At 44.6% G+C, this 24,601-nt stretch overlaps 1 protein-coding gene across 2 annotated transcripts in view; it reads left to right on the forward strand.

The window, feature by feature from the left end:
- The window catches only part of LOC142560888 (proton-coupled folate transporter-like), a 137,630-nt gene that overhangs the window by 100,540 nt on the left and 12,489 nt on the right, over positions 1-24,601 (forward strand). For both annotated transcript variants that reach the window (XM_075673299.1, XM_075673300.1), the window contains exon 7: positions 15,577-15,733. In XM_075673299.1, coding sequence (XP_075529414.1) covers positions 15,577-15,733 — 157 coding nt within the window. The remainder of the gene's footprint in view (positions 1-15,576; positions 15,734-24,601) is intronic.

Here is a 24,601-nt window from a genome sequence, read left to right on the forward strand (position 1 = left end):
AATGCGTCCACCACTTAGCGACATCATCCCCTACTGACGCGCACTGGGCAACTTATAAGTCCGCCTCAGATATCTATATAGCAGCTCTAAAAACAGCTAAAGACAACTACTTATCTAGCACACTACCTGAAGTACTAAAAACAAATCTTACAAAGTTTTGGCAAATAGTAAACCCAACAACTAACAATGCTGTTTTATAAGAAGATTTACCTGGAAATGCTGTTCTCGAGAACATATGCATGACCATTCTTAATGAATCATTTACTAGTCAGTTTTCGAAAACTGTCAATGTTGAATTTCCTGTCGCATACCAACACGAGTGCTTACCAATGCATCCCATCCTGTAATTGTTGAGGTACGCCGAATTAACAAGTTAATAGATAGTTTGCCATATCATTCATCACCTGGCTATGACTGTATTAACAGTAAATTCCTTAAAAGCACTAGCCTCTTTAGTTCCATGATACTGACAAAAATTTTCCGACAATCCCTTAACTCATTTGAGCTTCCAAGCTTTCATTTGAGCTTTCGTTAGTTAGTTACTTTGTTACTCACTTTGTTTTGTACTTTGTTAGTTTCTATTCCGCTTTTGCAAATTTCAGTGCTTAAACTATGTTATTTACTGATGTATTCTTTTGATGTTGCTGAACATGTTTCCATTGTGACCACCTGTATTTTAACCCCCCTACGATAATGCCGTACAGGCGATGTAGGTATACCGAATAAATAAATAAAATAAATAAATAAATTATTAGAGCATGTAGTTTTCATGAATCGGGCTAGCTTTCTAGGATCCAACTCGTGTTTTGCTTCTGCACAACATGGTTTTTGAAAATCATATTCCTGCGAAGCACAACTAGTATCATCCACTCATGAACTGCATCGCATCCTGGATAGCTCATCGTGCGCTGACTGTGTCTTCTTGGATTTTAGTAAAGCATTTGATAAAGCAACTACTTTTTAAACTATTCTTGCTAAATATCGGCCATAACCCTCCAAAATCGATAGATCATTTTCTTACTAACCCCTTCCAATTTGTTACTGCTAACGGTCATAACTCTCCATTTACTGAACTTCAGTTGGGTGTGCCACAAGGGTCTGTGCTTGGGCTGCTATTATTTCTTATGTATATTAATGATCTAACCACTGTATATCTTCTAACATACATCTGTTTGCAGATGATTGTGTTATCTTCCGGGAAATAAAAGCACTGATACTAAAACACTCCAGGCTGATCTGGTTAATATATATCACTCATGTGGGAAGTGGCTAATGGAATTAAATATTAACAAATGCAAAATAATGTGCGTATCCAGATCTAATTGTGCTCCTAGCACCTACCATCTGAACAACATTCCCTTAGGTTTCGTTTCATAATGTCATATAAATATCTTGGTATACACATTACAAATAACTTCAATTGGACCATTCATATACAGTATGTCATTAACAACGCTAATCGCATGCTTGCGTACTTACGGCGCAACTTTTTTAAAGCACCAACTACTTTAAAGTCACAGCTTTAAAGGACTCTAATACGCCCAAAACTTGAATGTGCATCTGCAATATGGGATCCCAGTCACGTTAATGTCATTATGTCACTTAAACTAGTTCAAAATAACTCCACCCATTTCATTCTTTCTAATTATAACCATGCTGCAAGTATAACCTTAATGAAAACTAACCTAGCACTTATTCCACTCGCTAACCGCCACAAAATTTCCTGTCTTTCGCTATTTCATAAAATTTTTAATCACACCACGCTTCACGACAATTTCATCCTGCGGCCTCGGTACATTTCAAACCACGTTGATCATCGCAGTCAGGTAGGGATTGATTCATGTCGCAAAAAGTCTTTCATCCCCCGTACATCTCAGGAATGGGACCACCTTCCCTCAAGTAATGTAGCGATCACCGATAACAAACTTTTCCGTGACGCAATATCTAACATTGTAAAATCAGGAGAATCACTGTATTAAAAGAACTGACTGCACTTGTTTGTTTGCTTTACACTACTACTCTGTAACCACTCCCCGCTTTAATGCCATATGGCCCTGACAGTATTCTAAGTAAATAAATAAAAGAAAAACAAAAAACAGCTGATGCGCATCTATGAACGGCATTGGCAACGACAGACCGCTGTTCAGTGTTTCGCAAAGATGACGGCTAGGAACTGCTTTGTTGCCATCCCGCACACTCGCTTCCATTTGCGAGGTGGTTTGTCGGCTTTCCAAGTGTTGTGCGGCTGCTGCGAATAGATCTGCTTCGAACAGCACCAAACCGTAACTGTAGTTACCGACGCCTGGTGAGGCAGTGCCGATTAGGCATAATGGCTTAGGCAGTGTGGCCATGACGAGCATTCGCCGCTGGCCAATGTGGTAACGGGCAGGAAGCCACCACGGAGTGCTTGCCACTAGTATGTTTATTCAAATGGCTCTTTGTGGGATCAGTCTGGAGGTCATGCGTGCGGGTTAGATTGATGGCTGTTGAACCACCATGCAGTTCATTGCAGCATAGCCAACCAATGCGATCTGCGTGCCTATTGGCAGCTAATCGGCCCGATCTTCGCATTTTACTAAATGTGTGAAACTCATGTTGCCCTTCTGCGAATTGCACAGTTTGGGCACTATGTGTGCCATCCCCGCATCGAGCCAACGTTGGGGAGTGCTCGCAGTGACAAAGTGCACTGTTGAGCCCGCTTATAGCGAACCTGAGCATCACACGGTGTTCCTTCGTTACCGTATAGACTTGTGTAAGGGCCGCACTTTTTTTTTTTCAATTTTGATGAGGCGTGGCCCTTACACAGCGCCGAACCTTTTGGGGAAAATGGGGCCGCTGCAGCCGGCAACTTGTGCACAACCCAAATTCATTACATCAGAGGCCGATGCGGAAGAATGTAGCACAAGAGCACAAGAAAATTTTCCAAGGCACATGTGGTATCCAAGCACCAAACGCGATGGCTTCATCGGTGGAATTTTTTCCCCCAAATTATGGGCTGCCAAGTTGGGGGCGTGGCCCTTACATGGGTTCGGCCCTTACACGAGTCTATACGATACATTCTGACATTCGTAGCAAATGGAACACACCTAAAAAAAATGTTGCTAGTCAAAACACAAAATTTAGGTCTTTGCAGAAAAGTCCAGGATGCTCGTCTGTTTCTGCAGTGCAGATCTGATGGCGGTGGTGTCCACTTTATTTAAAGCAAAAGCGCGCTCTTTGCCGAGGCCCCTGGCATACATAAGTTGCCTGACGCCCCCTATGCAGCCCATTGCTACAGGCGCACTTAAGGTTGCTGGCTTTGTTGTCATCCGTTTCCTCTGCATCACTCTCGGCCTGCACTTCGCAAGCGATGCCGTCATCCATGCACGGTCCTTCAGTGTCAGCATCTTCATCAGCAGAACTAAAACAATCCCAGCCAATGTTGTGGTGTCCCATGTCAGAATCGACGATGCGCTGCCACAAATCGCCACCAGACTGATCTTCTTTGGAAGCATGAGGCTTGACATCGGGTACTACTTCGACAAAACTGGCCTTGCAGAAACATTCTGCACACAAGTGGCCGTCAGCTCTGCCCAGGCCAACAGCGATGAGCAAACGCTTCACAATGTGACACCTATATGATGCCTTATTTGCACAGGTTATGCCTAAATGAGTTGGCTGATCAGTTGGCTGCACTTTTGAAGTGATATTGGGTGGCAGGAAGAGGTAGTCACTGCCATCAGTGAAGTTTGCAGGTGGCGTGCTGAGCAGTTGTCGAGCACTAGCAGCATGTGCCTGTCTCAGTCACCTCTGCATGTCATGGTCAAAATTTCCCAGCCACTCTGCGAATAAACTGCACATCATCCACACCTTAGCATTGTGCCTGTATATCGCATGGGCACATAGCACAAAAATCAAAGCGACTTCTTTGATTTTCTGTTTAAAAAGGGCATGCACCGGTTGCGGCCATCCGTATTGGTGCACAGAAGTGCTGTAATGCACAGTTTACTGTGTTTGCCGCCAGTGCAGGAGTCGCATTTCATGGCGTGCATTTTGTCCGGCAGCATTTGATAAAATAATACCGTTTCATCGGTGTTATACACGTCCTGCACCGCATAGCTTGCTATAATGGCCTGGTTTGTTACAGCCAAGTGGCAACGTCTTGGTCACTTGCCAAAGCCCCTCGCTGACTATCAGTTTAAAAACAATCTCATGCCACACTTTAAATCGATGCCTGTGCAGAAGTTGGGAAGATTTAGTAGGAATGCGATGTTTTTGATTTTGCCCGGCATCATTGACCCACATATTGAAATGTTGCGAGCCCGTGTGTCAACGAATCACATGAGTAGGGTCTCCTCTAAGTCTGCCTAGGTGCCCTTCTGCAGGCGCATTCTGTCAGTCAAGTTGGTGTCGGAGCTGGCGATCTCTTCCTTGTTCATTAGACCCATTGAGATGGTTGATTTCGACACATTGTACTTCACCAACTGGCAGCTTTTAGCACCTTGAGACAGTTCCGTCAAATTTGCTCACGCCGTTGCCATGTCCAGCACTTTTCGTTACGTGACTGCTGCAGGCATGGCAGGCTTCCTTTCCACCATCCAGAATACAACACAGATACAACTACAACTAAGCATTCGCACCACACACGGACATGGAGAACAAAGCACCACAATCGATGGAGCAGACATGCACATGCGACGATCAAGCAAGGAAGCGTGGAAACTAGGGTAGAGCAGTGATGTTCCATACCTTGCAGAAGAATCCCATTCTTATACACGAAAATTCCCTATTTGCAACAATTTTCCCTGCATTAATCTAAACTTCCCCATAAATTTCCCTGCACACAAACACACGCACACATATATAGGCAGTCAAACCTGCTTATAACGATCCCAGGTATAACGATATATCGGTTGTAACGGCCACATTTCAGTGCATTTACAATTTTTCGACCCTCCCTATGGAAGCTGCTTTCAGATATAATGAAAGTTTTTTTAAGTCACCTTGCTGCTACAACGAACGCATCGAACCTGGCCAAGGTTAAAAGAGGGCACACGCAAAGCGCCAAAGCATGGAAGCGCGACAAAACTTGGCACACGGCAAAGCACGCCCCACTCTACTCTAGCTGGGGCGATGAAACAGCCTTCGGGATAAGTGAGCAACTGCCTCGCATGCATTTTGGAAGCCACGAAGAAGGTCACGCTTGAGTTTTTAGGGCGCCTGTACACGTTCTCAAGGCGCACCGCCAAGGCAGAGGCATGCAGCGTACAGCATACATCTAAACAGCATGGCGCAAGACTTGCGTTGGTGTGAAATCAGATGCCACAATGGTGTCACTCTCATTCTTGTGCAATTTTCCGTGCACACCATGTGCACGGACACATCATGTGCCTGTTTCAGCGATTTGGAATGACCGTCTATGTCTTTCCAGCATGAGAACAACGGTCGCTCAGGCGTTCCTGTTGATTTCACCCGAGTCAACGAGAATGCTGCACTACATGCTGCGGCCAGGCAATATTGTAAAAGGTCGGCGGTTACTACGCTGTGATCAAGAGGTCACAGTTCGACGGTACTTTGTTTACACATTGTCGATTGTTGATAGTGCTCTGCAGTGAGTTTTTACCTTTCGATCATCGAATTTTTTTTTTGCCCGAAGCGACGTAGATAACGTAATTTTACGACTCTTGTGTTGCTGACGCACGTTTGTAATGCCAAGACCATGTCGTCCGAGACCCTTCACAGAATAGCGGCATGCCGCAGTAATTTCTGAAGTTTATGCTTCCGGCCAACTAGAATGCTTCGCTCTCTTGTGCAGAATATAGTCATGTCCCACTGGTAGTAAGATATATCACAAGCTCTCAAAAAAAAAAAATGCCGGCTGTGCTTGCAGTTTCGAAATAACCTGGGGTCGGCACTAGGCACCATTTTGAAAGAGCCGCAAGACGCCACATTTCGTTCTTTAGATAGACGTTTATGGCGGAAGTTTGCAGCTAGGTGCAGGAATGCGCCGGGAACAAAAATGTCACTGAAGATCTGGTTTTCGGACCAAAGTACTGTCAAAGTGTAACTGCTGGCGCCAGCTTCATTGCAGTATTTTTTTTTAGTGTTCTTAAGGGCGAGTTTGTATATAACGAACTACTGATATAACGACCACTTTTCACTGAAATATCCAGTTCGTAATAGACGGGTTCAACTGTAGATCTGTGTGTGTGTGTTCAAAAACATTACAATTTTTCTCGACATCTCAGCCGAACAGCAATGTGAGAACTCAATTTCTAATGTGGCACTTTCCAATGTTGGTTTTTTCTTTTTTTTTATATACCTCACAGGCTCCAGAAGGAGTATTGCATGAGGGGGGCGGTACAGATAACAATTGTGGAGCAAAAACATAGTTTTTGTTACATAAATATGAACAAAACGAGAATCAAATAATAAACAAAGAATGCAAAGTAAACAAAGATAAAAAGCAAGGAAGGTAAACGAACAGGAGTTAGTTTTCCAGTATACAGTAAAGCTAACAACCTTAGAACAAATGCTTACATAAATAAATAACAATGAAGTTAAAAGTAACAAAACTAAATAGATACTTGTTTTTAGCTAAGTACTAGCCAAATATGCAGTGATTTTTTGTCTGGAGGTTAATGGGTCGTTAATGTCAGCGATATTATCAGGAAGACCATTCCACAGTGCAATCGCACGTGGCAAAGCTGAGCAGTTCAGTGCATTGGTGTGACCGAAGATGCGTTGGAAACTGAGATGATTATGCAGGCATCTAGATGTGCGGGAGAGACGAACGAGTAGCAAAGTAGATGGGCGTACATTATGCATGATTTTGTGCAGAAGACAAAGTAATGCTATATATATTCCTGCGCGATTCCAAAGATGAAAGTGACATTGACAACTTGATGTTAGTTACGCTCGAAAATGGGCTATAATCTCTGGCAATGAAACGTGCAGCACGGTTTTGGATCGACTCGAGAAGATAGATTAGATATGCCTGATGAGGTGACCATATAGAAGCTGTGAATTCGAGCTGCGGTTGCGCAGATGTTTGGTAGGCTATCTTTCTAGTGAGGGAAGGAGTGCTGCGAAGGTTACGTTTTAAATATCCGAGAGTGCGCGATGCTTTAGCCATTATTTTCACAATGTGGGATGACCATGAAAGGCTAGGTGTTAAAATAATTCCAAGGTACTTGTATGAAGATGTGCGAGCAACGATACTATTGCCAAGTGAGTAACTGAAAATGGAGTAGGACTTTTTGCGAGTAAATGTCATCAGATTGCATTTGTTAGTGTTTAGGGTCATTTGCCAATCCAAACGCCAGTTAGTGACACATTGAAGGTCATGTTGAAGAGCAATATGATTAGCGGGGGAGCAGATTTGACAGTAGATAACGCAGTCATCTGCGAATAGTCGAACACTGGATGTAATGTTAAATGGCAAGTCATTGGTGAAAATCAGGAAGAGTAAGGGTCCAAGGACACTTCCCTGAGGTACGCCTGATTCTATGTTACTGAAAGGGGAAGAGTACTGGTCAATGACAGTGAACTGCTTTTGAAAAGACAAAAGGTTTCTTATCCAAGAAATTGTTAGTTCGTCAAGGTTTAAGCATGAGAGTTTGGAAATGAGGCGACAGTGAGCCACGCGATCAAATGCTTTAGAGAAGTTGCTGAATATTGAGTCAGTCTGAGCATTGTCGTCCATATTTTGAAAAAGATCCGTAGTGAATTCAATTAGTTGTGTCTCGCATGAAAGGCCTTTTCTGAATCCATGCTGATGTTTAAAAAAGAAGTTATTACATTCTGAGTGATGAACAACATTAGTAAAAATGATGTGTTCGAGTAACTTGCAGGGAACGCTAGTTAGTGATATGAAACGGTAATTACTCACGTCGCTCTTGTCACCTGACTTGAAAATAGGTATGATTTTGCCGACTTTCCAATCATTCCACAGCTCACCTGTTGACAGTGACTGCTGAAATATTTGACTAAGGATTGTACTGGAAGGGACTACTGTATGCTTTAGGATTTTCATGTTGATGCCATCAAATCCGGAACTACTCGATAATTTGAGATTGTTAATCAAAGTAGCGATTTCAGCGGCTGTTACGGTAATAGGAGTCATATATTGGTAATCAGAGTCTGCCATCTTTGGCATATTGGAATGGTCTTCCTCTGTGAACGTGGAAAGAAAGTAGTTGTTAAATACAGATGGCGCAGTGCTCTCGCGGTATGGGAAGACCAGTGCTATCCACGAGTGTGGGAGTGTCAGTGCTGTTTGAAGGAGATATTGTTTTCCAGAATTTCTTAGGATTATTTTTTATCAGTGACTGAAGGTCATCGGAAAAGAATTTATGCTTTGCACGACGAAGGGAACTGCAGTAGGCTTTTTTGCAGGCTTTATGTTTATTCCACGAACCTAACATGTTGACACTTTTGGCTGCCCTGTATAAACGTTTCTTTTTGTTTTTTAACGCATTCAAAGTTTTATTAAACCATGGTTTGGAGCAGTTGGTGCGAAATGAGATCTGAGGTATGTATTTATTTGCTAGGCCTAGTAGTTGTTCTTTAAAAAGGCACCAATTTTTGTTGACTGATCGTTGAGAAAATGTTACGATAAATCTAGATGAAAAGCTCTGTAAATCTCGGTTAATGGCATTATAGTCTGCTCTTCTATAGTCAAATATTTGTTTTGTTGTTATGCGAACTGTAAATTCCAATAACGAGTGGTTACTGAACCCATCAGTGATTGAAATGGTGCTAACTCTATTAGGTGCTGTTGTTAGAACAAGGTCTAAGACGTTAGTAGTGTGCATTGGTTGGAGGACTAGTTGCTCAAAAGAAAAATCAAGGATGAGCTGGACAAAGTCATTAGATGCACCCGAATTGCCTCTTAAGTTAGGCCAATCTATGTCCGGGAAATTAAAATCTCCAAGAATGAATATATCAGCTTTAGGGAATTTAGAACGAACAGCAGTAAAGTTCTCACGCATGTTAGAAACGAAGTTATCAGTGCTGTCAGGAGGCCTGTAACACACTCCGTAAGGTGACTTTGATAGTGTCGACGTTATACAAACCCACACTATCTCAATAGCGGAGGGTATCGGTACTATATAAACGAAGTGATGTGTTTCTTTATTGCCAGCAAGACACCACCTCCCCTTCGATTATGTCTGTATCGGCGATAAATGACATGGTCCCCCGTATCAGGAAAAACTTCGCTGTCATTCACGCCGCCACAGAGCCAAGTTTCCGTTAGTGCCAAAATATCATAGTTACTATTTTCTGTCGTGTCCGCTGCCGGAGCGGTGATGCAAGCAAAAGACTGACGCCACTCCGATGTAGCCACGAACCCAAAAATCCCCGTGTTTATTAGACAGCCGCTTTTTATCCCTTTTGCTCCATGACGTCACAGCCTGCGCACATGAGTGCTGAGTCAGATCAGAGAACCGATAACACTACATCTCCCTTTTTTTTTTACACAACACATAGAAAACAAATGAATCACAAAACAACCAAACAGTATGAAAAATACAAGTAGGATGAGTATACAGCACTCAAGTGTAGCCATATCGCTGTGGCGGCCTTATTTCTCGACCGTACCGTGTCATATAACCACCGGGTCTCCCGTCCTCATATGAGGCAGCAGCCGGCGTTGAATTAAGCGCAGAAGGCTCTGCCGAGGCCTTCTTTTCCTCGGATTGGCCTGCAGCATCCGCAGTCGCAGGAAAGTCCTAGGATGGGTCATGCACGCCGGTTCACTCGCTTTACCGGACCAGCGCGCGTCTGTTTCTCTCTAGTTCAACCCCGTCGTCTGTCCGCACCCGATAAGACCGAGGCCGCATGGCTCGACTCAACACTTTTGCTGGAATTTTGCTGTCTTTTATCCATACCTGGTTTCCCGGGGCGAGCAGCGGTGCTGCGTTACCGCATGGCGACGGTCATAGTCGAATTTTTGCTTAATCCGCGCTTTCTTGTCTTTGTATCGGAGGCTCCTGAGACAACTTGTCATTGACGGTACTAGCTTTTTCGGGTGCACGGGAAGCGTAGAGCATAACCGTCAGCCCATCAATAGCTGGGCTGGGCTTGTACCCAAAGGACCTGGGGAGTCCCTATAAGCTAGGAGGGCCAGGTATGGGTCAGCCGCTTTTTCCAACATCCGTTTTACCGTCTGCACTGTACGTTTGGCAGCTCCATTTGACTGCGGGTACCTGGGGCTGGACGTGACGTGATGGAAGCCATAACTAGTCGCAAACAATGCAAATTCTGCGGAGGCGAATTGAGGACCGTTGTCTGTTACGACAAGTTCTGGAATCCCGTACCTATCAAATATACTCTTGATTTGCTCAATGACCGCCACCGAGCTCGTGGAAGATAAAAGGGCAAGCTCTGGATAGCGCGAAAAATAGTCTACGACCACGAGATATGATCTACCATGCAAATGGAAAAGGTCAGCTCCTACCTTCAGCCAAGGCAAGCTGGGGGACTCTGATGGCATCATAGGCTCGGCTTTCTGAACGCGCAGTCTCGCGCACTCTCGACAACTGTTTACCAGAGCTCCTAGGTCAGCGCTGAGACCAGGCCACCACACAGATTCGCTGGCCCTTGCGCGACATTTCACAATGCCCTGGTGACCAACATGCAATGAACAAAGTATTTCACTTCTTAGGTTCCGAGGCACCACAAGACGAGACCCATGCAGAAGCACACCGTCACATATTGTAAGGTTTGCTCTCTCCGACCATTAAAGGCTTAGCCAACTGATTACTTTAGCGAGACGTGGCCAGCCCTGCTTACAATACAACCGAAGTTGTTAGCAGGTTGAGTCTTTTTCCTGCGCGAACTTTATTTTGTTCCAATGGGCTGAAAATTTCAGTTCGCTGATGCAGCCTTGTGCATAGCTTAATACTGCACCGCAATCCAGCTCCCCTATCTCTACATCCGCTTCCGTGCAAGGTGCCCGAGAAAGGGCTTCGGCGGTGCCTATCTGTTTTCCTGGGACATAGGAGACTGAAAAGCGATATCGCATGAGCCTCAATCGGAATCTTTGTATTCTAGGGGGAAGCACATCAAGGGGTGACTGACCGAGTAGCGATACGAGCGGTTTGTGATCTGTCTCAAATTGAAATTCCAGCCCTATCAAAAACCCTTTCAGCCTTTCTGCCGCCCACGTCAGCGCAAGTGCTTCCTTTTCTATCTGCGCGTACCGTTGTTCTGTTGGCGTTAATGAACGAGAGTGGTACGCAACCGGCCGCCTTTCCCCATCTGATTGCACTTGCATGAGCACACAGCCAAGACCGAATGACGATGCGTCGGCGGACACAATAGTGCGCAACTTAGGGTCGAATTTTGCGACGCATTGCGCCGAGGTGATCAATTCTTTCAGAGTCTCGAAGGATTTTTGCTGAGGCAGGCCCCAGTGCCACTCATGGCCTTTCAAGAGAAGACTACAGAGCGGTGCTGCCATGTCGTCAAGGTTGTTCACAAACCTTGCCAGATAGTTTATCATGCCCAAAAACCTGCGGATATCAGCAACATTTGATGGCGTAGCCATTTCGTTTATGGCTTGAACTTTTTTGGGATCCGGCGTGATTCCCGCCGCATCGACCACGTAGCCTAAAAACGCGACTCTGCTGACACAAAATGAACATTTTGCCCGATTGAGTGTTACCCCCGCTGCAACCAACCTTTTGAGCACTGCGTGCAGCCGTTCATCATGTCCACGCTTAGTAGCTCCGTAAACCAGAACGTCATCCATCAGGTTCACTACTCCTTGAAGGCCATCTAAGATTTCCGCCATTCGCTTTTGAAAGTATTCCGTGGCCGAGGTGATACCGAACGGCAGTCGCTGGAAGCAGTACCTACCAAAGGGGGTGATAAATGTTGTTAGTTCTTGACTTTCTTTCGCCAATTTAACCTGGTGAAATCCTAAATTGGCATCTAATTTCGAAAAGTATGTGGCTCCCGCCAATTGCCCCAGTGCGTCGTCTACGGTCGGCAAGACAAACCGTTCACGTAGGACACTCTTGTTCAGCTGGGTTAGATCCACACAGATTCGAACTTCCCCACTTGGTTTGACTACTGGAACCATTCCTGCACACCATGTAGTTGGGCCATCTACCTTACGAATGACATTGCTTTTGACCATTTTGGCCAACTCTAGTTTGATGGGGTTCTTTAACGGGATGGGTACCCGCCGCGGCACAAAAATTGCAAAGGGGACGGCGCCCTCTTTCATGCGAATGGTGTATTCGCCTGACACCATGCCCAGTCCAGAGAAGAGCTGCGGATACATGTGCTCGTACTGTTTATCGTCAACCACATCAAGAAATTTGACTACACCAAGTGCTTCAATGGCTGGGAGCCCTAATAGGACACACTGCAGCGGCTCTACAACATACAGTGTTTGTCGCGTTGTTTTGCCTTTGCAAACAATATCTGCTGAAAAACAACCATTCACTTCGAGGCGCTGATTCGCAGCGCTTCTCAACACCGCTTGTGACCTGTCTATACGAGGCGGTACACCGGGGAAATCGGCCGGAACAACAGTGACTTCGGCTCCTGAATCAATTTTTGCACTTACGCGTGCACCATTGATAGACACTTCCGCGTATCTGGCATTTGAGCTGTTGAGTGTCCCGACAAAAAAGTTTTGTCCATCGCCTTCTAGCATAGACACGCCCACCTGGTCGTTTTCTGTTCTCTAAAAGAGAACAGAAAAGATACGATTCTATACTATACGATACGATTTTGGTGCGTTTAGAAATTATACTATGAATGTTAGTAAATTATAAAGCTAGGTACGAAGGGTCGATGTGTGTATGTTGCGCAGCAAAGGGGTTGTCAGACGCGCATGTTATCGGGTTAAGTTCTAGCTATCGCGAAATTGGTACCACGGTATCGGACAGCGAGTCACACCTGTAAGTAGTGTTATCTACTCGCAGTTTGTCGAGGGTTAACTTCAACTGTACGCCCTTGGTTTTTGCGAAGGCAATGAGCTTGCGTCGGGCGATACACGTTTGGAGGGAAAAATCTTCGCGAACAGCGAATTCCGTGCCTTTGAATTTATAGCCATTTTGTATTATGCTTTGTTTATCTTTAAAAAACGTAAATTTAGCAATTATTGGCCTGTTCTTCTCTCTGTTGAGCTGGCCAAGGCGGTGTGCGCGTTCTATTTTGGTGGGTTCGATGGCGATGCCAAGGTGTTCTCTGCACAAGTTGGTAAGTTTTGATTCAGATGATGACCATGATTCGTTTCGATCATCAGGGATGCCAAAGAAGAGTAAATTACACCGCCGAAGTCTGTTTTCGGCATCCTCGCAACGCATCTCTATTGTTTTAAGCTGCCTCGAAATAGCATGGCATTCTTCAGGAGACTCGGGTGATGACCTATTGCCAAAACTTTTAATCGATTCGAGATCGCCCTCAACAGTCTGAAGCCTAACGGATAACTGTTTCAGTTGACCACCGACAGATGCCTGCCAATTTTTAAAGGCTCGCAGGTCATTTCGAATTTCATCTTGACCGGTTTCGATACGTCGCAATGATTCCAAAATGGCAGCTAGGTCAATGGGACCAGGATTTCATTCGACATCTCCAGAAAGAAGCAAGCGTACCCGACATATGAACAAGCACAATAAGTTCTTACAGCGTTTGATAGCAAGTGGCAGCTCGCTGGCATATCCCAACATATCTTCCCCGTAGAGAGAGCTCTACCATGAACTGCCACTGGTGGCTTGCAGCTTTTGGCAATTCTGAGTAGATAGCCTTATCTAATATCGACACAAAAACTGTAGTTCACGTTTTGTACCAAAATAGCACACCAGCTTTTTAACATCAAAGGTTATCAGAACCTCAAGCTGGCCGATTCCAAGTTTTCCCATTCGTCTAAAATTGTGTCCAAAAACTCCCTGAAAAGAGGAAAATTCCCTGCATGGAACATCACTGGTGTAACGATAAACACCCAGTAATGGCCATGAAATAGAACTTCTGGACTTCAAGATGGAACCGTAGCACGCCCACAGAGACAGGCGAATGCAAGGGAGTCGTGAGAAAGAGTGAGGAAAGGGGAGTGGAGCTGAGTTGTGAGAATGGGCGAGGGGGCGATTTTGGAAGCTAGAACGACAGAAAGCTGAGCTAGTTGGTAAGGATTCATAATGCAAAAAAGGGGATGAGGCATGCTGACATGGACACAAGAGAAGAGAAGTGTACGGTAGTCAGCATTCATGTTGTCCACTTCCCTTCTCTTGTGTTCGTGTCTGCACGCCTTACTCCCTTTTTTGCTTGGAAGCTACACGCCGGTGCTGATGGGCAGCATGTGGAGAGGGTAGAGGGTAGCTCTTGAGAGGGGCACGAAACAGGGAGTTTGCCTGCGAGGAGGCTCGAGAAAACAGCCAACGCACGCAAAGGGGTCGGAGTCCGTCATTATCTCGACTTGCATTGCGACGCCAGGTTTACACCACCTGTTTACTGTAATCAATCCGCAGGGCTCAAAAATGTTTGTTGCACGTGCGATTTTGCACCATTGAAATAATGTATATTTTGATGGTCGTGCAGGTTTCGTTTGTTTTAAGCGAAAGTTCATCTTAAGTGGGGATGTTGTATGTGGGTTCGACTTACTATGCCAGCCAGGGCGGTACGTTCGAGGCACGCTCGGCAGTCTTTTTGTGGCAGACACAGAGCGAAACGCTTGCTCGGGTGGCACTGAGTGCGAGGGGTCCCGCGGCACACGTGACCTGTGGCACTGCATGGCTCTCCACCGAATATATTGAATGTTAAAAAAAATCAATGAGTAGATATTTGATTCCTGAATTAAATTATTCAAATGTTCTCTATTCGATTCATTAACTTATATTCGCGCACCCCTAACTACTAAAGTATGTTGTTGCACAAATCTCGTGCTGCAAAAATTCATCAGATCGTCGAACCTTTAAGGGGAGTTATCCCACCAATATCCTGCTTTCTGTCTTTTTGTGGCAGTCATGGCAGCCACGGTAGACTACGCTACACAATAAGCCACTGCCATCTCAGAGGCCACCTGCAGCAGATGCAGCTACGTGCGGTGCAATGATGAAGTTATTTTTGTGTCTTTTTTACATGGCAGACATATATTTTTTACTTATTGAACACAAAATTAGTAACGATATATTACCGAGAATGTACTTGTGATCACGAAATCAGCCAGTAGCATTGGTTGGCCTACTGCTTGCGATGACCACATTGCACGTGCAAGAGGAAGCGACTGCTGACTGCTCTTGACGTGAGATTGTAAAGTCCCTGCTGGATGCAGTGCAATAATATTTGGCTCACAAGCTCAAGGAGCCTTGGCAAGAGATCGGCAATGTTTTTTTACTACGTTCAAAAAGTGTTAAGGTTAGAAATTTTTACACCTCAATTTACTTCTTTCACGTGACCATTGTTCACATGAACTAAAACATGCTACTAGAATGACAAGGAAGGTGCAGGAAAAAAGAAAACGTACATAAATAGAGACAAGGTGTGCCTTATCCCTATTTATGTATGGCCTTTCCTGCTTGTTTCTCATTAGATATGGCTCGGCCCATGTTCTGACTCTGGGCTTCCTTCTTCCCCTTGCAGCCAAGGTGTTCTCATTCTGGACGACATGCGAATCGCTGGTGCCTGCATTTGGAGACATCTTCTCTTCACTGGTGTTCAATGCTGCTCTGAGCTACCAGCCTGGGCTGCCATTTCTGATCGGTGCCGTCCTGCAGCTCTTCCCATTAGCTGCACTAATGTGAGTATGGCTGCTTGCCCTTGGAGGCAACTGAAGCCACTAGAAGGTCGAATCTTAATGCAAGGGTTACATTGGCCATATGAGGCTTTCTGGAAGCTGAAAACAAACATGATCTGACGCTGGTAACTTCTGTTGCTGTTACTTTTAAAAAAATCATAAAAGAAAAGAAATGGCAAGATACAGCAGGGACGTCCAGGCATCGTCTAACTGCAATGAAACTTCTCTTTGACTAAATTGGTTACAAATTGGTAGTACATACTACAGCGAAATCTTGATATAACGAACTTCAGGGGACCACAGTAAATTGCTTGTTGTTCTAAAAGGTCGTTATATTCAACTTCACTAGGGTCGAGTATTGGGCGAGTTGGTATTGCATTCTAAAATGCTGACACCAACTGACAACAGGTTACGATTTTTAGACCTTGATTTACTTCTTTCACGTGACCATGTATGCTGGATGTATGAACCAAGAAGTGGGAATCCTCTCTCATCATTTGACTCAGCCAATTCTAAGCTGGTTAAGTGAATCATCACCGATCTTTGTCTTACTAATGCCCTCAGGAAATCCTGCCATCGTGCCATGCAGCGCAGTTTTGGAGGTCAGGTTGATCTGACTTTTGTGTGCCAGATACCCGGCTACACTACTGAAATAATAGCTGAAAAGCTATTAAAGCAGATAAAGAAGGACAGTAATGCAGAAGCCCAACAAAGAAAAAATGAACAATAGAGGCCGGTAGTCATACCATATTTGCATAACGTCTCTCACAGATTAAAAAAGATTGGGCGCAAGGGTAGCGTGGAAATAGTGTTTTCCGTGATTGATACGCTACGCAGGCTCTGTACGGCCGTGAATCCACTCCATCCGTGCACCACTGTCTGTTCGACCATGCACAAGAAGCGTTTTGGGTCTTGCGTTGTTGGGCTTCTTTATTCAATTCCACTATTATGTGGGAAGAGATATATAGGCCAAACTGGTTGCTGCCTTAATGAAAGGCTAAAAGAACATGATTACAATGTGGACCGAGCTATACAGGGACACTTAGGAACTCACTGTCGCGACTGTAGATGTAAACCGAATTTTCATTGGTGGGAAGTGCTAAAAAGCACCGATCACAACTTATGCGGGAGTTTATTGAAGCTGATCTTATAGCCAGGGCTGGCGGCACGTATGTTAGTGTGCTATCTTTGTGCCTATCCACAGGAAGTAAAGATTTCTTGATCAGTTTAACCGTGCATGACAGAATTGCGTGTTCTGTGACTCATGACAGTTTAGTCTTCTGTCGGTGTGATCTTTTGCGAAGTGTTGTGACGACATTGCTTGATGCTTTCTTGTAGCTATATATTTGGTGCAACCTGCCAGTAAACCGGTTGGAAGGCAGTGCTCTGTTCTTTCATCTGGCCGGCTCGGCTTGTTTCTTCCTTTCTGTATTGCGCTGTACCAGATTTAGAAGGTCATAATGAAAGCCCCCAAATTAGCCATTCCACCTATCAACCCATCAGTTCATCAGTTATCGCCATATTAGCTATACACAAAAACGTCGCTGTTGGCTCTCTGCTCGCATTGTTGCTATTTTCCATAGATACCGCCACCACACACCACCGAAGCGCCTTATAGCAAGAGTGGTGTGAGCAAAAGAGATGCTGACACCGAGAAAACCACTGACAATGAAGAAGCTCCATGTCGCCTCTAATGCGCAATGTTTATTTTTGTTTGTTTTTCACATTCCTTGCCATGGAAAATCTCTTCCATACACCGCTTTTTGAACAAACCCAAGCCAAAGGCGAATGTTTGATGCATCGCTAGGTACCGTAACATTGCATCTCATAAAAATGATGAGGAAAGACATGCAGGAAGCAGAGACCAAACCAGAGCAACCAGAACAGTGTATGCCCTCCTCTCCCATCAGGCTTAAGAAAAGCAGGAAGGAGCCCCCAGTGCACACTTGATCACATTACCACTCACCTACAACCCTCCCCCCCCCCCCCCCCCTCCAAGCTCACCTGCACCACTGTGAAGTGTTCGTAGCTTGGGCAGACATGATTTTATTGACAATGTTTGCGTAAAGCAAAGCAGCGTGTGTGAAGAATTGCTTGTTTTGTACTTCTCAACTGGGATATGAAGTCTTCCAGGCAAACAAGCCATGACACTCGATTTGGGTGGAGCTTACGCACTACTCGCTCTTTCGGATGGGCATTCCGTACGTCCTTAATCGTCGTATAGCTAATTCCAGAGCATGCAGCATCCCACATCAGACCAGCCATGGAAGCGCCCTGCTGATGTGTGGTTGCCGTTCTCCAATGCATATTTGACAGCTTTAAGCTTGAAGCTAACACTATAGCTCCCATATCCGCGATAAACGCAGGCAGTTCAATCACTATAAACACGTGCGAATGTCGCAAACAGGCCGATTGAACTGACAAAGAAAATGTGGAGGCATCGAGGCAAGGCAACATATGCATGGAGGCATTCTGGTTTTCTGCTGGTGGCACTAGGTAGCACTAGGAACCATTAAAAAATGACCTCTAAGATTGGCAGTGCTTGAAATGTCTGTGGCCATGCGTGCCATGCACAGTGCAGGTTGCATAGCCCTTTATGTACGGCACTCGGTAGCCAGACCGAGTAGACAACCCTCACAGCAGCAAGATCGAGGTGCCATCATTATGCGAGGAAAGGAGAAAAAAAGCACGCTTCTTGATTGGAAAAGTGGTTGAAATGCCGTATGTGCGATTGGAAAAGTGGGGACGCGCGTTCATTACATGAGTGCTTTCCTTGTGCAAGTAAATAGGGTAGCTTACATGCGCTGAATGATATGAGTTTGTTATACAGTTGAACCCGCTTATAACTATACCGGTTTTAACAATATATCGGTTATAACAGTGTGAAGCTGCTGCACCATTGACTTTTGTATGTTTTCCATGGTAAAATAACCCGCTTACTACAATGTCCCGACGCTGCATTATCGATTATAACGATGAAGTCTGACTGCTGGGTGTCCAAGCCGAAAGGTAGTGAAATGCGAAATCCTTGAGAAGAAAAAAAGAAAACAAGAAATTCGAGCCGCTGCACAATGGGCCGCTGCACCAACAGCTGCCGCATGCTCATTTTCCAGCCATCTCCAAGCGGCTCTCTCCTGTCGCCCTTCCACCTCTTCGAACACGAATGAACTGCGCCCATAGCTCTATGCTGCCCTGCCCTCTGAAACACAAATGCACTGCACCAAGTGTGCCGCAAGCAGACTGCGCTGAGCCGTGCACACGCACGAGACATTCATTTGAGGGATCGCCAGCCATTTGTGCGCAGGCACGAGTAAGAGCGGGTGCGAGAGAGAAAATCTCGGGGCCTTTGCTCCTTGAATATGTGACTCTGCCTAGGGACTATGGAGGAGGTTTCTTAGCGCGTGTTGTATGTGTTTGTCCCCTAGACATGCCGGCATTGCAGAGTGCGGTCGCATTTGTTTACGCTCCACCGCTGGCTGCCCGCGCGGTGAGGCAGTGGACACGGATGCCCCCATTTGGTGATCGCTGTGTCTTAAGGGGCAAGGTTCTGACTGGTGTTGTATAAGTCGTGGGTTGCTTTTTTCGTTGCGACGATAGATTGGATTTTTTGCAAGCACTGCTCCAGGAGGGCACATGTAACCTGCAAATGGAGGCCTCAGGAGTATTGCTCATTTTCGCTCATTAATATTTGTTTTTCCAATTGGCTGATATTGCTGAAAATTTTGTATCCTCTTCTGTGTAAGAAAAATTTATCGGCACCTGTACTGATTTGCATAAAAGGTGGAATTTCAATATAAAGAATGTTTGATATAATGAAGCAAATTGCCAGTTTTACCGACGTTGTTATATCGACGTTAAACTGCTGTATGAGAATAATGTACGGCCTTCTCATGAACAAGTTTCACATCCTGGTATTCACAACAAGATTAGTTATTAGATTATTCTCAAACTCTGGGTTCTTCAGAGCATACATGTAGTCATGTGTAATATAAAGTTAGCATTGTGGGCAAATTAATATGTCTATACAGTCGACGCTTAATTTTTTGAACTCCCTAAGGTCCGCAGAAACATTAGAAAAATCAGGCAGCCCAAAAAAGTGAATGTGTGCCTCTTTCAGCCCCGAGGGCTCAAATCGCCATGGGCACATCTAAAATAGCTCTGAAGGCCTTCCAGTACACTCATCAGGCGTATCAGTGCTTGTACTGTGTCAGGCGACACCAGGTGCACACGTGTATAATGACATAGTAGACATCATGTCCCATGACAGTGGCCCCTTTCTGCTATTGGTATGCTTTGCTGCAATACACTGTGTATGCCTGAACGGTTAATGACGTATTGCAGCGAAGCTGACTTTTGGGAACCAGCATCATAAATAACATACAAAGCTGACTTTCGGGAACCAGCATTATGCAATGCTTTATCCTTACCATACAAAGCTGACTTTCCGGAACCAGCATTTATCATCATCATCAGCCTGTTTTATGTCCACTGCAGGACGAAGGCGATCTCCCTGCGATCTCCAGTTACCCCTGACCTGCGCCAACCAATTCCAACTAGCGCCCGCAAATTTCCTAATTTTATCACTCCACCTTGTCTTCTGCCATCCTTGACTGCGTTTCCCTTCTCTCGGTGCCCATTCTGTAACCCAAATGGTCCAGCGGGTATCTAACTGGCACATTACATGACCTGCCCAGCTCCATTTTTTTCTCTCAATGTCAATTAGAATATCGGCTATACCCATTCTCTCTCTGATCCAAACCGCTCTCTTTCTGTCTCTTAATGTTATGCCTAGCAATCTTCGTTCCATCGCTCTTTGTGTGGTCCTTAACTTGTCAAGCTTCTTTGTCAGTGTCCAAGTCTCTGCCCCATATGTCAGCACCGATAAAATGCACTGATTGTACACCTTCCTTTTCAATTATAATGGCAAGCTTCCTGTCATAAGCTGACAATGCCTGCCCTGTGCACTCCAACCCACTTTTATTCCTCTGTAAACTTCCTTCTCATGATCAGAACAACTTAAGTAAGTGACCTAAACATACTCTTTAACAGACTCTAGAGGCTGACTGGCAATCTTGAGCTCTTGTTCCCTTGCTAGGCTACTGATCATTATCTTTGTCTTCTGCATATTAATCTTCAACCCCACTCTCATACTTTCTTTGTTAAGGTCCTCAATCATTTGTTGTAATTCGTCTGCATTGTTGCTGAATAGAACACTGTCATCTGCAAACCGAAGGTCGCTGAGATATTTGCCGTCGATCCTTACTCCTAAGCCTTCCCAGTTTAATAGCTTGAATACTTCTTCCAAGCACACAGTGGATAGCATTGGAGAGATTGGGTATCCCTGTCTGAGCCCTTTCTTTATAGGTACCTTCCTGCTTTTCTTGTGTAGAACTAAGGTAGCTGTGGAACCTCTGTAGATATTTTTCAAGGTATTTACGTAAGCTGTCTGTACTCCTTGATTACGTAATGCCTCTATGACTGCTGGTATCTCTACTGAATCAAATGCATTTTCGTAATCTATGAAATCCATATAGAGAGGCTTAACATACTCTGCGGATTTCTCGATAACCTGATTAATGACATGGATGTGATCCATTGTAGAGCATCTCTTCCTGAAGCCAGCCTGTTCCCTTGGTTGACTAAAGTCCAGTGTTGCCCTTATTCTATTGGAGATTATCTTGGTAAATATTTCATATAATACCGGGAGTAAGCTAATGGGCCTATAATTTTTCAATTCTTTAACGTCTCCCTTTTTGTGGATTAGTATAATGATTGCATTCTTCCAGTTTTCTGGGACCCTTGCACTCGATAGACACTTTGTATAAAAATCTACCCATTTTCAAAGCATTATGTCTCCTCCATCTTTGATTAAATCGACTGTTATTCCATCTTCTCCTGCTGCTCTTCCTCGTTCCATGTCTTGCAAGGCCCTTCTGACCTCATCGCTAGTTATAGGAGGAGTTTCTGTATCCTGTTCATTGCTATTTCTAATTGAGGTATCCTGACTCCTCTGGGTACTGTACAGGTCGGTGTAGAATTCTTTCGCTGCTTTTACTATATCTTCGAGATTGCTGATGATATTACCCTGCTTATCTTTCAGTGCCTACATCTTAGTTTGTCCTATGCCAAGTTTTCTTCTTAATGATTTCAGGCTGTGGCCATTTTTTATGGCTTTTTCAGTCTTTCTGGCATTATAGTTTAGAATACCACTTATTTTCGCTTTGTTGACCAGTTTTGACAGTTCCGCGAATTCTATCTTACCTCTTGAGTTGGACACTTTCATTCTTTGTGCACTATGCATTATGCATGGAGCATTATACAATGCTTTATCCTTGCCATACAAAGCTGACTTTCGGGAACCAGCATTATGCAATGCTTTATCCTTACTGTACAATGCTGACTTTCGGGAACCAGCATTACGCAATGCTTTATCCTTACCATACAAAGCTGCCAGTGAGGATTGCAAAGGCAGAGTAGGCGGCGTTGCTGACACTGGCGAATTATTTGAGTGAAAAACGCGGCACTGAACAGCAGGAAGCTGGGTAGCAAACGTCAAAGCAGCTCGTCCTAGCATTGATGCGATGGCTAAGGCTGCTAGCAAATCGGTGCACGCTGGTTTGATTCTGCGAGATAATCAAAATGGCGGTGGTGGTGGCTTCGATTATTGCCATTTTGGAGCTGTGGTCACAGCAACAAGTCTGCAAAATCAGATGGCAAAGAGCCTTAGCGTCCAAAATTACATTCTTATACATTGGCTCTATGGGTGGCTCTATAAATGGCTCTCACATTGGTCTCATTAAATGCCATGCAGCCATACTGCAAAGGTGTCCAAATTATCAGGCAGGTCTGAATAATTGGTAGTTGACAGTATCATCACAACCAAAGCACAGATGCATGGCATCCGCGCTGATGGCACAATGTAGAAAACCACATTTTCTCTAGTTCAAATAGTCCTGGCAGGTGGTGCCACTCTTTTATATAGTATGTGGCAGTGAAAGGTATTCTTATTTTATTCGATCAGAAGGCACAGGTGCTGTATTTCTATAAAGTATCAAACAGTACCAACTGCCAAATGCTGTGTCTAGATAACATTTTATTGGGAGTCATCATGTTTAGCTGGAAAAGTCGGCCAGTCTGAGCAATGCAACATGCTCTGGTATGTTACATGTGTATTGTGAATGCAACGGAAGTTATGGCATTCTTGCTTCAATTTTATGCTTGATCTTGACAGGTCACGACATGAAGTAGTAAAAGATATTTGAAAAATGTTTGTATTGTTGAGTTGGTAGTCAAAAATATTTGAAAGATGTTTGTATTTTTGAGTTGGGACTATTAGATTCAGTCATCGAATTTGATTTGTTATTCTAAAGTTTACAATCTTCACTCCCCCCCCTCCCCACCCTATTTGCAAATGTGCTTCCGATTGGCACGCTTATTGAAGTTCACACCGTAACATTTCAGTGCTACTAAGCAATCATTAATAAATCTGAGTGTTGCAATTACTTCAATTACAGTTGAATTATCCACTTTGCACACCAACTTTCTACCACAATGTATAAGGACCAGCTCACTTAAAATAAAGGTTGTTACTCCAGATTTGTTACTTGTCAAAAGGAAAAGGACATCAGTTAAAAAGTGTGGTTAATAAGTACTGGACGTTTTGGCCTCCACATTCACAAAACAAACTGTTCAAAGTGGTGAGCTTAATTATGTTTTTGTACTGGATAGACATCTTGTGCATTCAGGCAGAAGGTTGTCATTGTTGAAATTCAGCATTTTTCTCGTAGTCTGGATAGCTAGAGACTTAAGATACTCCCATGAAATCTAGTTTCCATGAAGTTCTGACCCCATTTTCTCTGGATGGTATTTAGCACCACAGCCAAAGCAATGCAAACAGTGCATAATATTTGTGACAACATAGTATTGCCATGCATGCATTTTTGTAATTTTTTTTTTGTACAGATTACTATGACAGATATCACTGCTACAGTCGAACCCACTTATAACAATATTCAAGTGTCACGAAGATTCCATCGTTATAACCGATAATTGTTATAACCGGGTTGCATGAAAAAAAAAATCAAAATAGGGGGATGGCAGAGGTGATATGAGAAAACTATAAAGGCAGGGAGGCCTGTGCACCTCCCCACCACCTTCCTCCGCCCGGCTGCTGATTGTGTTCACTCGTTTAACTGCTTCTTGGGCGCTCCGATCACGTGTAACAAGCCGCGGCTGTCGGCGTTAAAGAATGGCACTGCTAAGAGGTGTCACGGGCGGCAAGCGATATGCGAGCACCGCCGAGGCGTCACTTTGGTGGCCCCAAAAGGGGCCCTTTAAAGATTGCGAGAAGGCTGCCCCAGCAGCCTGTCAGCTTGAGAAATCCAGAAGAAATGCTGAGGAGAGATCGCCACAAGCATCTCGCCATGTACTTCTCACTGGTTTGCACGAGAAAAGCCTATGTCCATCAGCCATGCATACTTTATGCGAAGCTTGCTGACATCCTTCTCCAAGGCATCCAAGCACTCTACGTAGTGCAGCGGAAGGTTCCTCGCGAAAATGAAGCCCCAGAGGGACCTAATCATGCCGGGCCTCCTTTGAGGACGATGTTGAGGCAGCCTGCCCTACCGCATCATCGCTGCCGTCGTCGCTATCCAGTGCAAGCACGTTCATGGCGATCGTCTCATTGGTTAGGAGCACTTAGTTTCCAAATCTATAGCCGTGTGCATTCTTTTCACCGGTAACGTCGTGCATTTGCTTATGATCAACCGTTTCGGGGGTGAGTCAAGCGAAGTTGAGAAACCACGTGGCCATGAAGAACTTTGACACAAGCAACAAAAACTAACGCGAGCAATTAAGCTGTTTGCAGAACTA

This window comes from Dermacentor variabilis, chromosome 10 (assembly GCF_050947875.1).
Source record: "Dermacentor variabilis isolate Ectoservices chromosome 10, ASM5094787v1, whole genome shotgun sequence".
Lineage (NCBI taxonomy): Eukaryota > Metazoa > Arthropoda > Arachnida > Ixodida > Ixodidae > Dermacentor > Dermacentor variabilis.